Below are 16,861 nucleotides of genomic sequence, written 5' to 3' on the forward strand. Positions count from 1 at the left end.
GAGATGGAAAAAGAGAGGTGAAAACAGCCAGAAGTTGGCTGGAAGCAGAGCCCCCCAGAAAGCATGTGGGGAATTACAGGCAGAAGGCACTTGGGGCAGAGCTGGAATGCCAGGAGTGATGGGAGCTTCATCAGCGCTGCACTGACAGCCATCACCTCTCTTATTTCTGACATGTTTACTGCTTGGAAAACAGGTAAGTTCTGTAAAGCCATCAAATGTAAACACTCACATAAACTAAAAGAAATGACAAGGTACAAAAAAAAAAAAAAAAAAAAAAACCCAAAAAACAAACAAACAAAAAAACTAAACACAACAAAAAATCAAAAGAGACAGTTATGTTGAAAAAGATGTCCAATACCTAAGGGAAGTTAGGGGCAAGTAACCTGTGTGTTCTGCAGTTTGTCCTTCACTAATCTGTAAGTCCCATTTAAGACTGCACTAATGACTCATGGTCTTTCTTTTCCTGCCTCCCTGTCTTATTCTTCTCAATCAAATCAGTCTCAAGTCTAGTTTTGCTGCAGGAAAATCTGGAGGTTTTACTTCTTATTTGATAGCAGCCTTTCCTTTGGGGTTTTAACACATCTCATTGTGTTAGCACAGAGATATAAATTTGTTTTCATATACCTGAATTAAAACAACAACAGAGTTTTCAATACAAATGTTCCCATTTTTTCATTGTTATCTTGTAAAGGCTAAAAGAAAAAATACTGCAACGGCTGTGAAGAATTTCTCCCCTCCTTTAAAACAGAAAAAAAAAAAACCAAAATGTATTTCTATCATCACAGAACAATCAGCAAATAGCAATTGTCTTCTTTTCCACCACCAATCATTACTAAAAATTGCACAGTGATGGGTAAAAGTACAACTTTGGTGCTTAGAAGATTCGTTCAACCTTGTGCTGGCTGATAACTGCTGCGCCTATATAAGCACAGTTCAGAAGATCGCATAGTTTGTAGTTTATCTAAATTGCCATCTTTATTTTTTTTTTCTCAAACACTCCCAATGCATTTTCAGAAATTAAAGTGACTGTCTTCTTTGCAACTTTTCAAAGGCGTCTGAGTTCAGGGTGTGGACCAATAAAGCAGAATCTACATCATGAGCCATATGACTTTTATCACTACATTCTCAGCTGTTAGTGCCAAGATTAAACTTTCAGAAACATCTCAAGCATCTCGAATTAGACTTGGTGAAAAACACCACATACTCAGCCACAGGCACTGCTTTGTTCTTGGATCTCCTTCCACTTTTTAAAAAGAAATTTCAGTGTCTTTTGCTCCACTCGTAACTTATAGATCTACTTTTAAACTGAAAGCAACTACATGCCTGGTTACATTGAAAATCATTCTGAATATAGCACTTTTGTTTGGGGAAGAAACAATGGAGTGCCTGTAAATACAGTGTTGTTTTTTTTTTTTTTTTAGGAGTAAAATTGTTTTAGTAGTGACAGTGAGAAGCCTTTCAATTCATACATCACAGTTGGAACCAAAATCATCAGAAGACAAACCTGCAACATGTCAGATTTTAACATTTTTTCATATACCTTTAAAGTGTGGAACCATGGAATATGGGGAAGTCTCCACTTACAAGAACTTCATAATGAGCTCAATTAAAGAATTAGAGGTATAATTAAAGGAAGGCTGATTAAATCATAAGAAAATAAATTTAAAAAATTGTTGCGTACCATGCTTAAACATGACTACACTTCAACCTCCCTCGATCAAAGTGGACAAAAATAAGGAAGAAGTAACCCGACATGTAGAAACAATGAATTCCTTACATTTTACTGAGCTGAATTTTCATAGACAAACTACAGAGGTGCCGTTTTTAAGAGATCCATTATCGACTCAGACTTTGTCTTCTGCTAATCCAACATTACCACTTATGGTGCATTTAAATATACATATTTTTAAAGCCTAGTGTAATACATGCCACTTGGGAGCAAAAAGTTTACTCCTTCTGGTATTTTGTTTGGGAAACTGCTCAGTCTGCAAACATGCATGCAATTGTAGCTTCACTAATAGACTCATTATCAAGTATCTGTTAGAGTCTATGACTATAATCACATGCTTGTTTATGTAACGAGTCCCAAGAAGTTTCATCAGGCAGAACTTTTCTTTCTGGGCACTGAATTTAATGTTTTTCCCTTCCTCCATTCTATTTTGTTGTAATATCACTATTTATGTGACACAATCGTGATACAGCCATCCTTCTCAAGTATGCAGACTAGGCTTCCCCTCTCCAGCTTAACTTGGTAAACCTACTCAGTTTTCAAATCCTTCTTCATAATTCAGATGGAGACATATCACAGCTGCAGGATTGACCACATTTCCTTACTTCTTGACAGTATGCATCTGTTCCTGCTTTATCACAACACATGCTCCTAAAATAAGCAGCCTATTCTCTCCTTTATCTATCTGCAGCCTCATTCATGTTTTCAAGGATTTTCCAGTGAAATAATACCTACGTTCTGAATTCTTCCAACACGTTGCTGGTTGCATCCACCCAAGGCAAAAGATCCTTTCTTTTAAGGAACTATTCCTAAAAGCTCCCACCCCAGGCGAGTAATAACTTCTACTGCCAAAGGAGAAATATTGCTTGAAAATCAAATGGCATGTAAAGGAATATTCACTCTTGTGTCTCGAAATCAACCCTCCCCATCTGAAGATCACTTTGTTTCTCAGTGTGGTTTAATTTTGTTTTCCACACGCAGTGTTCATTCACTGTAACTTACAAAGCTAAGGCTATGGTGGCCTCTAAGAATAGGTAGCTAACAAAGTCACCAAGAAAGAAAAAAAAAATGAGAAGCCTCAATCTCATTTGCTATTCATTCATAACTTCCGGAAGTTCTTTTTTTATTAGTAGTGCAAGAGCTGCTCTGAAATTAATGCCTCCTATTTCATCACACTGGCCCACGACATCAGAGGCAGATGTTGGTGGGATGGCAGTAGAGGCTGAACCTTCCCATCAGTACTCCATTACAATTTGTTGCTGTGTGACAGATGGCAGCAGAGGGGCACTCTGACAGAGTGGTGATGGACATGGAAGTGCAGATGAAGCAAAAGAGTGTCACTGAATTCCTCCATGCGGAAAAGATGGCACCCACTGACATTCATCGACGCTTGCTGAACGTTTATGGAGACCAAACAGTGGGTGTTGGCACAATGAGGGGTGGGTGCTGCATTTCAGCAGTGATGACAGCAGTTCACGTCCATTGGTGCAGATCTGTATGAGCCCAGCATGCAGCTCTTGTTCACTGCTGGTGAAAATGCACAGCTAGTGGTGGTGACTGCATTCAAAAATAGTGTTTTGTAGCCAAGAATGTGCTCTTTCATATGGTGTTACTGTGCTCTTTGCATCTGTTGTCATTTTGAAGGAAGTAAGCAGGAGGCACTACTTTCGGAGTGACCTACGTATTCTATGTTGAAGGTAATAATTTTTAAAACTCCTGTAAATATTCTAGAACTAATTTATACTATCAACTATGCTAAACCAGTGGATCTATACGGGGAAGAATTCTAATTCTCCCTACAAGTCTAAAGCTGTGAACCACTGAACTGAGTCCTGACTGTTATGCATTCCATTTCTACATTTTCAGTCTGTAAGTAGAAACTGACAAAAGTTCACACTTTAGATATAGATCATTTTGTGGAATGTCATTTTACAGCAATGGAGCAGTATAGCAAACAATGCTATAGCATGATGACCTTAGGTAAGGCTGAAAGAAATATAACTTTTTCTTTGCACTTAAAAAGAAATTTATCAGCCATGTGCATTAAAAGAGATCAACAGTCCTGCAGGATACTATTTGTTTCCTCAATTCCTTTTCTTCAGTGATTTTTGTGCAAAGTTTTCACATGCTATATCCCAGAACACTTTTCAAAACTAGTAATAAATAGTACATAAGATACAATGAAAGGAGAGTAAAAAACTTGCAAAGTGAGAACAAAAGAGATGGTTTTAAATGTGATTTGAAGTAAGGGGAGAGTCAGTGGTTTACACGAGGTTACTTTACACCCTGGCCCAGCACAGCAAGCAGACATACCACATAGGGTATGGTTTCACATGACACTGTAGGCACAGCACAGATTAGCTGATCTAAAAAGTGAGCTGCCATCTCAAGTGGGTGGCTTTGCTCCCCTTGTTACTGGGGCACCAGTTCCCTTGCACTGGATCTAAGGGCTGTGTCATACTGGGCTTATCCAGCAGAAAACGAATGTGGAAGGCCACTGCACAGAACAGAGAACAGTCCTTGAGCGGATGGGCCAGCTGGAGCAGTTCACTACAAAACCCTCAGCACAAGAGCCAAGGAAAGGAGAGGTCAGTAGAAACCTCAGCCAAGGAAGCACAAGAACTACCTTTTTGATGGGCAAGTTGTTGGGCACCTCAGCTGCCCAGTACAGATCACAATTTGTCCCCTACTTAAAAACAAACAAACAAAAATATTCAAAAGCTGTTTTATTCTGGCTATGTTCTTATAAAAATTAAGACTTCACAATTTGTTTTAATTATGATAGGTGTGTTTACACACTTTCTGAAAAGAGGAAAGTTAGTTAAGAATGCCTTTGAACTTGTTAATTACAATACAGCCGCGTTTCTAACTTTCTTTTGGCATCCTTTTTCAGCATCACACTGCTTTCACCACCACCATTTTAAATATTTGCCCAAAACATACCCATGAAATAAGGTATAGGTAGCACTGTGCTATGAGCTGCACCACAGCAGAATGTGACTGCTAGCTCGCATTTTGGCTGATATTTTCACAGGGAGGTATGCTGATCTTTCTAGTAGTGTCAATAGAATCACATTACTGCTTGAGTCAGCATTTTCTAAAAGCTATTTGGCAGCTCACCATTCATCCCCTACAGTTAAATTCAACACTATTTACAGTGTCTAATAAATAGGGTTCGAGTCATCTACAAATTTAAGAGAGATTTCATTGTGATTCTTGATGTAGCTAACTTTGTAACACAATGATCTAACAATTTTAAAATGTTTTCCTTTTGATCTTAATGGTTTGTTTGTGACATCTGAGTAATAACAAACGCTTTGTCCTGCTTGATGCAAGGAGCTCAGTGGTTTAATTAAAGGGGAGATTTCACAGTATATCAGTTAAACCAAATGCGTAGAAAGAGGAGCTTAATAGGCAGTTGTGTTACACTATTCAGTACTGCATAAGTGCTCATAGTTCCGTTCAGCACAAAGTCAAGTGGGTGAGACTGCACCACGGACAAAAGCAGTGGAAAACAACTCTGTTGACTTTACAGCGAAACAAGGTTTAAGAACATTAATAAGCAGCGGAGTAGTAATAGCAGAAATATGAGCAGCTGGAGCACTAACATAATTAATTATGGCATCACAGCTGAGATTGATAATGAAAACCCCTGGACAGTGACTTCTTAAAGTGGTACAGCTGTTTCCAAACAGCCATCTGTCTGTGCCCCAAGGCTATTTTATGTAATGGATACTCTTACATTAATTTAGCAGGGCTCAGTCAAATAATTACAGAAACAAGTTGATAATATTGAATACTAATGTGATATAAGCAATATAAACTTGCACTGGTTGAAGAAAAAAATTGAAAAGGAACAATTTTACAACATACTTTGAAGTGATGGAACAGTTTTGCCCTACCATTCTAAAATACTTAATTTGATGACAGAAAATCTCTATTAGGATGATTAAAAGGAAGTTGTTTTTTCATCTAGAAACAATTGGTAAAGAAGGCAAAGGAACTCTTACCACTACATGATCCTCCAAAACAACGTAAGTGTAGTTTACAGAAAAAAAATTTTCAGAGATGGGAGTTCTTGGTATGATTTTAACAGCTGAATGGCACAGTCTCTTTTCCCCTCAGCCTTGACTTTTCTTGCTCACATCATTTTCAGAATGGTTTCATCTTGTCCCCTAGAAGGGTACTTCAAACTTCAACTTTAAAACTTTCTATGCATGAAGACTGTAAGCTGTAATCATGCAGACATCTAATATCATATACACTCTTTCTCAAAGCACTGTGTTGGCAATATACTGTGAAAAGGCCTTTTCCAAGTTTGTTTCCAAGAAATAAGTGAAAGACTTACGTAACTGTAAGTCTGACTGGTACCACAGACAAAGGAACATTTAAAAAAGCCCTTGATGAGATGATGTAAATGCAAACAAACTGAAAAGAGAGAATCAAAGCATGAATTCAAACTGGAATTATTCAAAATGAATGAGCACGCCTGCAAGATCAACCTCTATCATCACCTTTTTTTGTAACCTAAACTTTTACTGGACCACAGTAAAGGGTCCGTACAATTCCACAAAGACTTGAAGAAAAACTTGATCACTGCAAAGATTGACTTTACACATAGTTAGATCTGCTAGAAGACAAGAACAGAATCACAGAATCATAGAATCACCAAGGTTGGAAAAGACCCACAGGATCATCCAGTCCAACCATTCACCCATCACCAGTGTTTCTCACTAAACCATGTCCCTCAACACAATGTCCAAACGTTCCTTGAACACCTCCAGGGTTGGTGACTCCACCACCTCTCTGGACAGCTCATTCCAGTGCCTGACCACCCTTTCAGAGAAGTAGGATTTCTAACGTCCAGCCTGAAACTTCCCTGGTGCAGTTTGAAGCCATTCCCTCCAGTTCTATCATTTACACAAGAGAAGAGGCTGACCCCCCCCAGCTCACTACAACCTCCCTTCAGGTAGTTATAGAGATCAGTAAGGTCTCCCCTGAGCCTCCTCTTCTCCAGACTGAACAATTAATGTTTAATCCAGCTTCTTCAGCTGCTCCTCATAAGGCCTGTGCTCCAGACCCCTCACCAGCTTTGTTGCCCTTCTCTGAACACGTTCCAGGGCCTCGATGTCTTTCTTACAGTGAGGGGCCCAAAACTGGATGCAGTACTCAAGGTGCAGCCTCACCAGGGCTAAGTACAGGGGGACAATTACTTCCCTGTTCCTGCTGGCCACACTATTTCTGATACAAACCAGTATGCCATTGGCCTTCTTGGCCACCTGGGCACACTGCTCGCTCACGTTCAGTTGAGCATCAATCAATACCCCCAGGTCCATTTCCTCTACACAGTCTTCCAGCCACTCTGCCCCAAGCCTGTAGCGCTGCCTGGGGTTCTTGTGGCCAAAGTGCAGAACCCTGCATTTGGTCTTGTTGGCTTCAGCACAGCTATGCAGCCTGTCCAGATCCCTCAGTAGGGCCTCGCTACCCTCAGGGAGATCGATACTTCCAGGCAACTTGGTGTCATCTGCAAACTTCCTGAGGCTGCACTCAATGCCCTCATCCAGGTCCTCAATACAGATACTAAAGAGGACAGGCCTCAGCATTGATCCCTGGAAAACACTACTCGTGACCGGTCGCCAACTGGGTTTAACTTCATTCACCACCACCCTCTGGGCCCGGCCCTCCAGCCACTTCCTTACCCAGCCAAGAGTGTACCTGTCCAAGCCACGGGCTGCCAGCTTCTGCAGGAGAATACTGTGGGAGACAGCGTCAAAGGCTTTGCTGAAGTCTGGGTAGACTACATCAACAGCCTTTCCGTCATCCACCAGACGGGTCACTAGGTCATCGGAAGAGATCAGGTTGGTCAAGCAGGACCTGCCCTTCGTGAACCTGTGTTGGCTAGGCCTGATCCCCCGCTTGTCCTGCACGTGCCACATGATCTCCCTCAAGATAATCTGCTCCATAACCCTCTCCAGCACCGAGGTCAGGCTAACAGGCCTGTAGTTCCCCGGATCCTCCCTGCAACCCTTCTTGTATATGGGAGTCACACTGGCAAGCCTCCAGTCTTCTGGGACCTCTCCAGTCAACAAGGAGCACTAACAGATGAGGGAAAGCAGCTCGGCTATCACCTCTGCCAGTTCCTTCAGCACTCTCGGGTGAATCTCATCCAGCCCCACAGACTTGTGGCAGTCCAAGAAAAGAACTCAATGTTCTAAACATTTAATAGTGAAGTGAGGCTTTGAACAGAAATTCCTGTGTATAGCACAATGCAGATACATAAAAGTGTGCCAGCTTGTAACTCCTTACATTATACATAGGTTGCTCTGAAAGTAACGCCTCCTACTTATTTCCATGGAAAAAAAAAAAAACAACAAAGAGCAAAATAACACCATTTGATAGAGCAAATCCTTGGCTACAGAATACCATTTTTTTTTCAGTGCACTAGCTGTGCATTTTCACCAGCAAAGAACAAGAGCTGCATGCCACACTCACAAAAATCTGCACCAGCAGAGGTGCCCCAATGTCGCTGTCATAGCTGTTGAAATGCAGCACCCACCCCTCACTGTGCCAGTACCCACTGTTTGGACTCAACATTCACAAGTGTTGATGAATGTCAATGGAGGCCATTTTTTTTTCTGCATGGAGAAATTCAATGGCACACCTCTGCTTCATCTGCACTTCCACATCAGATGCAGTTCTGACGGAGCGTCTCTCTGCTGACATCTGTCACATAGCAACAAAATGTAATGGAGTGTTGGTGGGAAGGTTCAGACTCTACTGCCATCCCACCAACATCTGCCTCTGACACTGTGGGCCAGTGTAATGAAATAGAAGGCCTTACTTTCAGAGCAGTCCTTGTATATTACTATAACAGCAAGGCACCTGAGGAGGCCATGATACATCAAGATTTTGAAAATGCCATCTTTTGAAAAAGTTATTTATGACAACTTTGATTTTAACTTTCCTTTTTTTCTTTTCACATGTTTTCTTGCATGCACATTCTCTTGGCTAATACTTAATTTAAAAAATGCTCCTGGTGAGGCTTCTGCTGGCTGGAATAATGCTTTCCCAGCTGAAATACAATGTGCTTTCATTGCAGTCCTTGCTGCTTGTGTGGGTATGTGGCACCACTTTTGGGGCTGCCATTCAGTGCTGTCCCTGTTAGGTATGGGCCTGCCTTGCCCACCTGAATACCCACTCAAAGAAATCTGGTCCTACTTCATTGGCAGCAGCACTGGTATCAATGCAGGCCAGTCATTCCTGTGCTAAGAACTCTGAACGCTGGAATCTAACATGGATGGATGTCATCTTCTGTGCACAGAACTGACTTGTTCTACAATCAGAATTGGATGAGTAGGTTTCTCCATTGCACACTTTCCAGTGGATGGAGTTTTCAGTACACACACTCCAAATCATTCAATATCACAACAAAAGCAGACTTCAACAGACACATTTTATTAAGCAGCATGATGTAGCTGAAACTAGCCTCCAGCTCATGTTTTCCCTGGAGATCATGAAGAACAGCTGCCTGGGCAGAAAAAGTACCAAGAGGGAACCGCTCTCCTTGCTCTCGCAAGTTTGCAAAACACAGAACTATCTGTCCTGTAGCCACCACCGCTGTCCCCATCTGTCATTACAGGGAGAGCAGCAGGACTGGAGACAGATCTCCCTCTGTGTGAGGCTCTGCGCAGTGCAGGTGAGCCAGGAGGTTACCCAGCCCCTGGAGTGGTGGCTGCAGGACCAAAACATAACTGCACAGCTATTATGTGAGAGTGGGTTCAAATATTGCTCCACACAACAGAAAGGAAACTATGTTACAAAAGCACCATGTATAAACATCCAGGTATTTACTGGAAAGACTTGTGCTATAACTACTCAACCTTTCATCCATTAGAAATACAGTCCAATTACCCAGTTTTGATTGCAGAATTATTTGGTGCTCTGCACTGCACTTCAACAAACTCAACAGCTCACAATTAGCATAACAGCAACATTGCTCTGAGAAGATCCCTTCAAAACTGGTGCTACCCAACTGATAAGCAAGTATAAATCAGAAATCACTGAACAAATGTTGAAGGAATCAAAGGCTTGTCAATGGAGCTGTCTGTTATCAGTCATTAAGTGTTCCATGTTTTCTTTGCATTTTCTGGTATTACACAAATGTAGCTGAAAAAAGCTGAAAAACAATGGGCTATTTTGTAATTCCAATTGTTACAACAATTGCTATTAGTGACAAATTTCTCCTTCATCTTTAGGCAAAAACATTAAACAGAAGATTTCAAGCAGAGGGAAATGTTTGGGACTTCTGTGCCATCCTTTTACCCTGATCTACTTGGGACTGGACAGATAGACTGGATGCACAACCAAATTGAAAGAATAATTGCAGTGCATTAGGCTAATGACCTAACTGTTCTTAATCCCATTGGCATTTACAGAGCATGAACAATTTTATAATTAAACTACTTGATAGAGAAGTTTTGTCATATCATTTATTAAAAAGCAGGACAATTTTGGAATTTGCAATAGCCACAAAAGGGTTGATGGCTAAAGTTAATGAAGAATTGCAAGGCTCTCATCATGTACAATAAGTCCTGGTTGCTACAGCAGTAACATTAATAGGTACTCTCTATGTACAGACATTCTTACTGTAGTTTCTAAAACAAAACCTGCTGTGAGAACGTCAAGAACGTCAACTTAAGTCCAGAATACCCTACTTCATGTCTGCGCATGAGTACACTAACTGCACCTAAATAAGAGTTTGGTTACATACAAAATAATGAGAGAAACAACACTCTGAATGAAGCTACAGCAGGACAAATTCCATGCCTCAGCTTAGACTCTAAATGTCTAGAAATTGGACACATAGTTCAAGAAGGTTAACTAATAAAGGACCAGCAAGGCGTATAGATACAGCTAAGAGACATAGCTCCAAATAGTGACTATAAATATTCAGTGCTGAGAGTTTGAATTCGTGCATTAATTCTCTCTTTTCAGTTTGTTTGCATTTACATAATCTCATCAAAAAATAAATATTCAGTGCTGAGAGTGAAAAGCTGCCTAGTTCATTTGAGAGCACTGAGACCAGTGGTGTCCTAATACAATGAAGCTGCCTAATCCCATCTGTGCATCAGCAATTTTCAATCACTTGAAATCTAGAGTTGGAGATTATTCTGGATAGTTGGTATCTAACTGACCAGTACTCACCATTGTAAAAGTTTTCACAGAAACCTAATTCTAAACCCCCTTAACCCTGAAAGGATTCAAAGATAAACTTCCTTTCCCAGCCAAGTGCCATGAAAACCAGGCTCAGAATGAGGGCACTGATGGATGCCTTCTTGCACACCAAGCTTCAGAAATCTAACGTGATTTGCCCCCAGCCATTAGCTCCTGCTGATCACCTGGAGGTTAGCACTTCCTCAGCTGTGAATAGGAACCAGCTATGATGAGAACACCATCTCACATTCTGCTCCATTTAACCAAGCTGTGGCCTGCTGGGAAGGGATTATCCCTCTCTGTCCCCAGTTCTCTTTCTGCTCTGGTAGATACAGCAATCATGTGGCAACATTACAGAAAAATAACCTGCCCCACAGATAACCTCTGCTGATCCAAACCCATGGTGCAGTTACACAGTCACCGAAATTGTTGCCAGAGATAGACTGTGACAAGCCCTTTTGGCAGCCACTAGTTTGATCCAACTGTGTGTAATTGCATCCTGAATACCTTACATAGTGGTGGGCAAAGACTGGCAGCAGGGCCATCAGAACAAAGGACACAATAGTGATTGGTAAAGCAGAAGTTTCCCTCTCATCAGCTGATGAGCAATATAGCTGAATAAACTCCTATCACCTCTGTCTATTGACAGTTAGCTCACATCCCTACGTGGATCTCATCTGAGTTCAGACAACAGAGGCTGATAAAGAGCTAGAGAATCCTATGTTAGTAGACAAATAGCAGGCAGAGAGACCAGGCAAAGAGTGATCATAATCATACCACTGTTCCTGAATAACAAAAGAATAATTTTGTCCCTGTCAGAAAGGCTTTGTTCAAAATCAGACAAAAAAGGTTCTTAAAGCAACATGGCCTCATTTTCTTTGGCAATTATGAAGGCTGCTCTGAAAAATAATGCCACCTACTTCACTATATTGGCCCACAACATCAGGGGCAGATGTTGCAGGGATGGCAGCAGAGGTTGAACCTTCCCACCTATACTTCATTACATTTTGTTGCCCTGTGACAGATGTCAGCAGAGGGGCACTCTGACAAAATGGCATCTGACATGGAAGAGAATATGAAGGGGTGTCACTGAATTCCTCCATGTGGAAAAATGGCACCCACTGACATTCATCGATGCTTACGAATGTTGATGGAGATGCAGCAGTGAGTGTTGGCACAGTGAAGGGTGCATGCTGCACTTCAGCAGTGGTGACAGACAGTGAGGCACCTCTGCTGGTGCAGATCTCTATGAGTGCAGCACACAGCTCTTGTTCACCGCTCACAAAAATGTATTGCTAATGGTGGTGACTGTGTTGAAAAGTAGTGTTTTGTAGCTAAGAATCTGCTGTATCAACAGTGTTATTGTGCTCCTTGTATTTATTTTAGTTTCCAGTGAAACAAATAGACAGTATTACTTATGAAGCCATATATTTATATTGAATTGTTAGGATTTGTTTTCTTTTTTTTTAGAACACTACAAGACAACTTCTATATACATAGGAAAACACCAATAGAATGTTTACCAGATAGAAATTCTGCAGTTCAGAAAAACTGTACTACAACCTGTCTGGTAAAAGTCAGCATTTCAGTGTTCTGCAGCTGGTATCAGTCTGATACTAGGAAATACTGTGCCACCACATTATCATAATTCTGTGAAGTTACTGATCTTTGGCCCTGTATTGTACTTTTCATTGCCACTTTCAGCTATACTAGTAACTAATTTAAATAGTGATTGTAAAGAAACAGCCAGGCACTTCCACCAGGCATTGGCTTTTCTTGTCACTCACGATTAGTGCTCCACTGTGTGTCTTATTTCTTAATACAACTTAAAGTATAAAAAATAAATATTTTATGTAAAAAAAATAAATCATTACAATGAGCAATTTAATTCACCTACCTTTGGCTTCCTGCTTAGCCCAGAATTCTTCTACTCTTTGAAAAATAGTTTTTTCATCTCTCAACTGCTTTTGCCACTGACGCAGCTCTTGTACTTCCCTATCACAGCGGACCTGGAAAGCAGAAAATGCAACTAACATTATACATCCATGTTACCCAAGGTCACAAGCCTTTATTTTTTATGCTGGGCTGTGGCTGTGCAAATATGTGGCATCCATTCTTTTTGCAAGGCTTGATATAAAGCATGATCCCAGAGGTTTACAGCATTCAACTGACACAGAACTAAAATCCACACAACTGACAAACCCCACTGAAAACACAAATATGCCAATTAAGGGATCATTTTGATTACCAAGGACTCCTGAGAATGTGACTGCAGTGAGATGCCAATTCTTCAAGTTAATTAAAATTTAAAGCATTATACTGCAGGGTATTAGTCCCTTTAGAAAACCACAACGCTATAAAACCAACCCATTGATCAACACAATAGAATAGAAGAGGCACATGAAGGGTCATACAGCAGGAAATTTATTCCAGCAAACTGATTCACACCTGCTACCAGCTGCAATCCTAGCCATACCGTTTTCACAAACAGAAGAGGCATTAATCTCTTATTTAAAGTAATTGGAATGCATTACATGATATCTATTCTTTGGCAATCACTCCTATGAAAAGCCTAATTCTACTTCCATGTAGAATGACAATAGTCACAGGCTTTATCTCCATTTAAGTTGAATTCCTCCATTATTGCTTTTGTACTCGTATAGATCCTACTAACAATAAGAAATAATTCAGATTTTGCCACTCCTGAACTTGCTCTAATCCACACTTGATTAAATAGCAGTATGTTGCCCATCATCTACCTTGGCACTCACATAATTACTACCTCCAGCATTGGAGCAAAAATGCAGAATAGATGCCCTCACTCTGATAATAGCAGGTAGTGGTCACTGTAGTATTTGCTCACTGATAAGCGATTATTCTCTTAGAGTCACGTTCAGATAATAATAGAATTATTTAAAATGGAGTTTCTGTTTGTTTCTAAATGATACGGACACAAAATGCCATCTGCTTTAGGACTTAATGTCCTAGTTATTCAGGCTGAAATTAAACAGCACTGAAGAAACAAGCAGCAATAGGCGTGGCTTCTCCTGGATACGTCTGACTTCCAGGAGGCCGACCACTTAGCTGTCCAGAGAATTTATGTTTACTTTATTCATAGATGATATGGTAATGAGTCTGCTCTGTGATTTAAACTCTGTTAATCTACTACATTACATTCCAGTTTTCACATGCTTTTCTGAGATGCACAGAGCAAAACAGCAGGATGCAACTTTCCACTTGTTTTTTTTAAAAAAAAGCATATATGTGTATATATATATATATATAAAAAAAATTTTTAAAGTACTTAGCAGAAGTATTCTTCCCACATAAAATTTCTCCTCTGTGGTGTAACTAAAAATACAACAGACAGCAACTGCACTCCAGGAGCAGTTTTCTGTCCGCACTGGAGAAGATAACTGGCCATACCTCAGTGCACTGACAGAGCAGAAATACAATGCAAGGTTATATAATCAATACAGGCGGGGAAGACTCTCACTAAGTCACTTGACATCAGATACTTCTTAGGCCTCCTAAAATATCCCATTGTACTAATACAGTTCTGTATTATCTTCAATAAAGGATATACAAAGTCCTTACAAGGTGAATATAAAATTAAAAAAAAAAAAAACACCACCACGAAACGTTAATTTATTAATACTAGTGACTTCTTTCCACAGAAATAAATTAAAAAAAAAGAAAATCTTATCTTCTATGAAGTCCATGATGTACTATTTCAAAAAATACAGTATAATCCCAAACAGAGGACAGTTTCTCTAGGCTTGCAAGACATTTTCTCATTTATAGTGCCCTGTATGCTTTTATAGAACCCCTAATTCTCTATTTTATGGAGTCCATTTATTTGCACAGGTAAGGGTTAAGGGAATGTTTATGGAACATAAAAAACAACAGCAGAAAAGAGACAGGAAGACACAGAAATGATTACCCCTACTTCTAAATATAAAACTGTTGGGAAAAAAGAAAAAAAAAGAAGTGTCCATTTATAAGTGCAGCCATTTAGAATCTGTATTTTGGTTCACAACAATACCACAGTGCTCTCTGTATACTGAAAATGAAGGTAATGACTGAGCAGTTAAAAGGTAGGAGGTAAGTACAGTAGATTCTGTATACTCTCTCTAGATACAGAACAAAATAGCGAGTATGGTGAAATATACAGCAAAATACAGGGCTCTGAGATAAAGAAAGGCATAATCAGACAGTTAAATACTCCAAGCTCCCATATGAAATCCAAGGAGGAACATGAGCATAAATATGTCATCTTCAGTGAAACAGGCAATAGGAACTGAACAGAATCTTATCTTCATGTTCTAAGTATTCTTTAGAAACTCTAATTCAGCAAATTTATGATAATTTCACAGAATGTAGCCTATTTGTAATCAGAATGCAATTCTGTGATTAAAAAGGCATGACTCAGAAGCCAAAACTCCAGATAAGTAATCAATGGCTCAAGTATTGTTCAACTGATGTCTCTCCTGTAGATCAGCAGTCCAACTATGAACTGAGAGCAAGCATAACATTTCTCTTTAAAAATTCAAATCACATGGACAGAATCGACACTTGCTGTAAAGAACAGCGAGTATTCAGGTGACCTTCTAGATCTGAGCATTCACCAGTAGCCACACTTTACTGGAAAGGAACAAACTTTGGCAGCAAAAGCACAAAAACACTCTGTAAGATACAAAGACAAACCTGCTTCCATTGTGAATTAGCTTTTGCTCGACCAATATATGTACATAAAATAGCTTCAGCTATAGTTTAAGCTTCACAATACTTCAAGAGTTACATAGACAAATACATTACATTCAATGCTATGTAAGAACATGTCACAACAGTGGAAGGATGCTTTCTCTGGAAATACTAGATGAAATTCTGTTAATGAAGAAATCTATCAGTCTAGATAAGTTATACAAATTATAAAGATTAAAAAGACCCCATGAAATAAGTAGCAGTAAGCACAGATTCTGCAGTAGAGGAGTGAAATATATATTCTTGAAATTGAGAAGTGCCTGCAAAATTGATACCTACCAGTCAAAGGTTTTCATCAGACACTGGAATACTGCCTTGGCCCATGGCAGATAAACTGAATGTCAATAAAAGAGAATGTGAGAAGATAAAGATATTTGACAAGATAGTTGTCAATAGCCTTATTCCAGCTGCGTGCCTTTCAAGATGACATCTTCTTTCTTGACCTCCTCAGAGTACCAAGCCAGACTGCTTTTGTGTCTCATATGTGTATCACATACATAAGCAACAAATGAGATTATCGTTATTCTTTTGAAGTACACTGGTTACCCAATATTCCTTTATTTGGTCCTGGAACTAAAAGATTTTTTCTGACAGGAAAAGGAAACTGAAAGTTTGAATTAGAGTTTCTTTAGAGCGAGCCTTTATATCTGTAAACCAACCACAAGATCTCCACAGACACAATGGAGGCAGCAGCAACAAATGCCTCTTTGCTCAAAAACCCTGCACCTCCATGCCAGGCAAACTCTGCACCCAGAAAACTCCTTCCCTTTCCTGCTAGGTTGCACTTATAACAGCTAACATCCCTTCCTGTGGTTTTCTTCTGCTAAGGTCCTAATCTAGCATTCCACTATCTTATCAGTTTTTTCCTGATCACTTACAAATAATAACTAAAAAAAACTTACAAACCTCATATCGGGGTTATTTATATTAAAGCAAATTATCTGAATTTTCCTCTAATTTTTCAGAATCTATCACTACTGCACTGAATTCTCATTTAAACTTAGTGTTCTCTTAACTTATAAGCTCAAAGATAACATATAAACCTGCAGAGTAACTTGCTACTAATTATTTTGATTTTATATTCTCACTTTAAGTTTTAGTTTTTAAAAGCCCAAGTTTTTTCATCTATAATAAGCTAAAGTATGTAACTGCTAA

The 16,861-nt window shown here is 39.7% G+C and overlaps 1 protein-coding gene across 8 annotated transcripts in view; it reads right to left on the bottom strand.

Moving 5' to 3' along the window:
* Positions 1-16,861, bottom strand: part of IQCK (IQ motif containing K) — a 54,621-nt gene that overhangs the window by 15,476 nt on the left and 22,284 nt on the right. For 4 of the 8 annotated variants that reach the window (XM_040647454.2, XM_040647449.2, XM_046900696.1 and 1 more), the window contains exon 8: positions 12,840-12,951. In XM_040647454.2, the coding sequence (XP_040503388.1) occupies positions 12,840-12,951 (112 nt within the window). Of the gene's footprint in view, positions 1-6; positions 3,257-7,734; positions 9,906-12,835; positions 12,952-15,985; positions 16,041-16,861 lie in introns of those variants that run through there. The other 4 variants (XM_040647451.2, XM_040647450.2, XM_040647452.2 and 1 more) reach the window with 4 other exon arrangements.

The sequence above is a fragment of the Gallus gallus genome, chromosome 14, assembly GCF_016699485.2.
Source record: "Gallus gallus isolate bGalGal1 chromosome 14, bGalGal1.mat.broiler.GRCg7b, whole genome shotgun sequence".
NCBI lineage: Eukaryota > Metazoa > Chordata > Aves > Galliformes > Phasianidae > Gallus > Gallus gallus.